Source organism: Numida meleagris, unplaced genomic scaffold (genome assembly GCF_002078875.1).
Source record: "Numida meleagris isolate 19003 breed g44 Domestic line unplaced genomic scaffold, NumMel1.0 unplaced_Scaffold396, whole genome shotgun sequence".
Taxonomy (NCBI): domain Eukaryota; kingdom Metazoa; phylum Chordata; class Aves; order Galliformes; family Numididae; genus Numida; species Numida meleagris.
The window spans coordinates 57835-59158 of record NW_018364618.1 but is presented as its reverse complement, the minus strand read 5'-3'; the positions used below and the strand labels follow the sequence as shown (position 1 = coordinate 59158).

The 1324-nt window shown below is 52.4% G+C and overlaps 1 protein-coding gene across 1 annotated transcript; it reads right to left on the bottom strand.

Moving 5' to 3' along the window:
* Positions 1-237: 237 nt before the first annotated feature.
* LOC110391529 (NACHT, LRR and PYD domains-containing protein 1b allele 2-like) lies at positions 238-1316 on the bottom strand. The gene is made up of 3 exons (XM_021383419.1): positions 1061-1316; positions 708-928; positions 238-600 (listed from the first exon to the last, which is right to left on the bottom strand). The coding sequence occupies exons 1-3, from the start codon at positions 1201-1203 to the stop codon at positions 311-313; spliced, it is 654 nt and encodes a 217-aa protein (XP_021239094.1). The 5' UTR covers positions 1204-1316; the 3' UTR covers positions 238-310.
* Positions 1317-1324: the final 8 nt, after the last annotated feature.

The following is a 1324-nucleotide window of genomic DNA, read 5'->3' as shown; positions in this document are numbered from 1 at the left end:
TAAACTTGAGTGGCCGGGAGGTGTGGGGAGGTTTGTCCACCAGGAATGAATGGGCCCGTCTCTTCTCATCCTTGTCCACCGCCTGCAAAACCATCGTATGGTGACTGCGCAGAGAAATGGTGATGGAAGAGACAAGAGGAGGGCAAGGAGACAAAGTGAGGAGGAAGAGCTACAAGGAGATCAGGAGAGCAGGATCCCAACAGTGCCTCGTGGGAGCCTCTTTGCTAGAGGCCTTGCTTGCGCTGCATGAACCCAGTTTCTTCATGGAGGAACCCATCTCTTGACTGTGGGAACGTGACCATCTTGGGAACTACAAAACTGAATGAGTCAGAGCCACGCTCACCTTTTCCAGGCCGTGATTGTTGGGGATGAGGTAGAGGTGAAGGGTGATGTCTGCAGCCCTGATGACGCGGTAGAGCAGCACGAGGGAATGCACAGGGATGAAGGGGAATGAGGCTGAAAGCAAGATGACCCCCATGGGTGAGAAGCTGGGGTCTCTCAGCACTGCATGGAATGGCTTCACTGCATCAGGCTTCTCCAGGAGCAGGTTCCCATCCATGACGTGGCCGACACGCATCTCAGATGTGCTTAACTTCCCCTCTGTGAATGGACAAAATATGTCACAGATTGACACATCTGAATGGGGATCAGGTGCATCCTCCCCGAGGGCTGTTTCAGCCACCAAGCCATCGTCCTCACTGTGGTACCTGCAAGACACAGGAAATGGGGGAGGTGAATGGCCACAACAGCATGTGGTTCAGCACGGATGTCGAACACGGGTCCGGACTCCATCCATCCAGAGGGGATCCCTGCAGGCAGGTGACTTTCCCAGGAGGAGTACTCATACTCAACTGTGGTGGCCATCCTCACGTGGAACTTGAGCTCTGTCTCGGTGCACCGGAAGAAGCCAGACCGCGGAAAATGAGCTCTGCAGAGTGGTAGAAGGAGAGAAGAAAGGGTCTTGCAGGCTGGACACCGGGGTGTGGGATCACCTTGTCTTTTTTTTTTTTTTTTTTGCAATTTGACCAGGGCAGGGCACTCCCCACTGCCAGGTGCTCACCTGTATATCTCTTTCTTGCCTTCTTTGCCACCAGTAATCTCTGGCTTCACTTCTTCTGCCTTGTCCTCCTGAACAAGAAACACAGAATCACAGACAGGTTTAAACTCAGTATCGAGGCTGGTTTGGTTTAATGGGTTCCTCATCCCTGGATGGTTTTAAGAGACATGTGGATGTGATGACTGGGACACGGTTCGGTGGTGGACTTGTAGTAGTAGTTGATGGTTGGACTGGAACGTATAGCTCTTTTCCAACCTAAATGGTTCT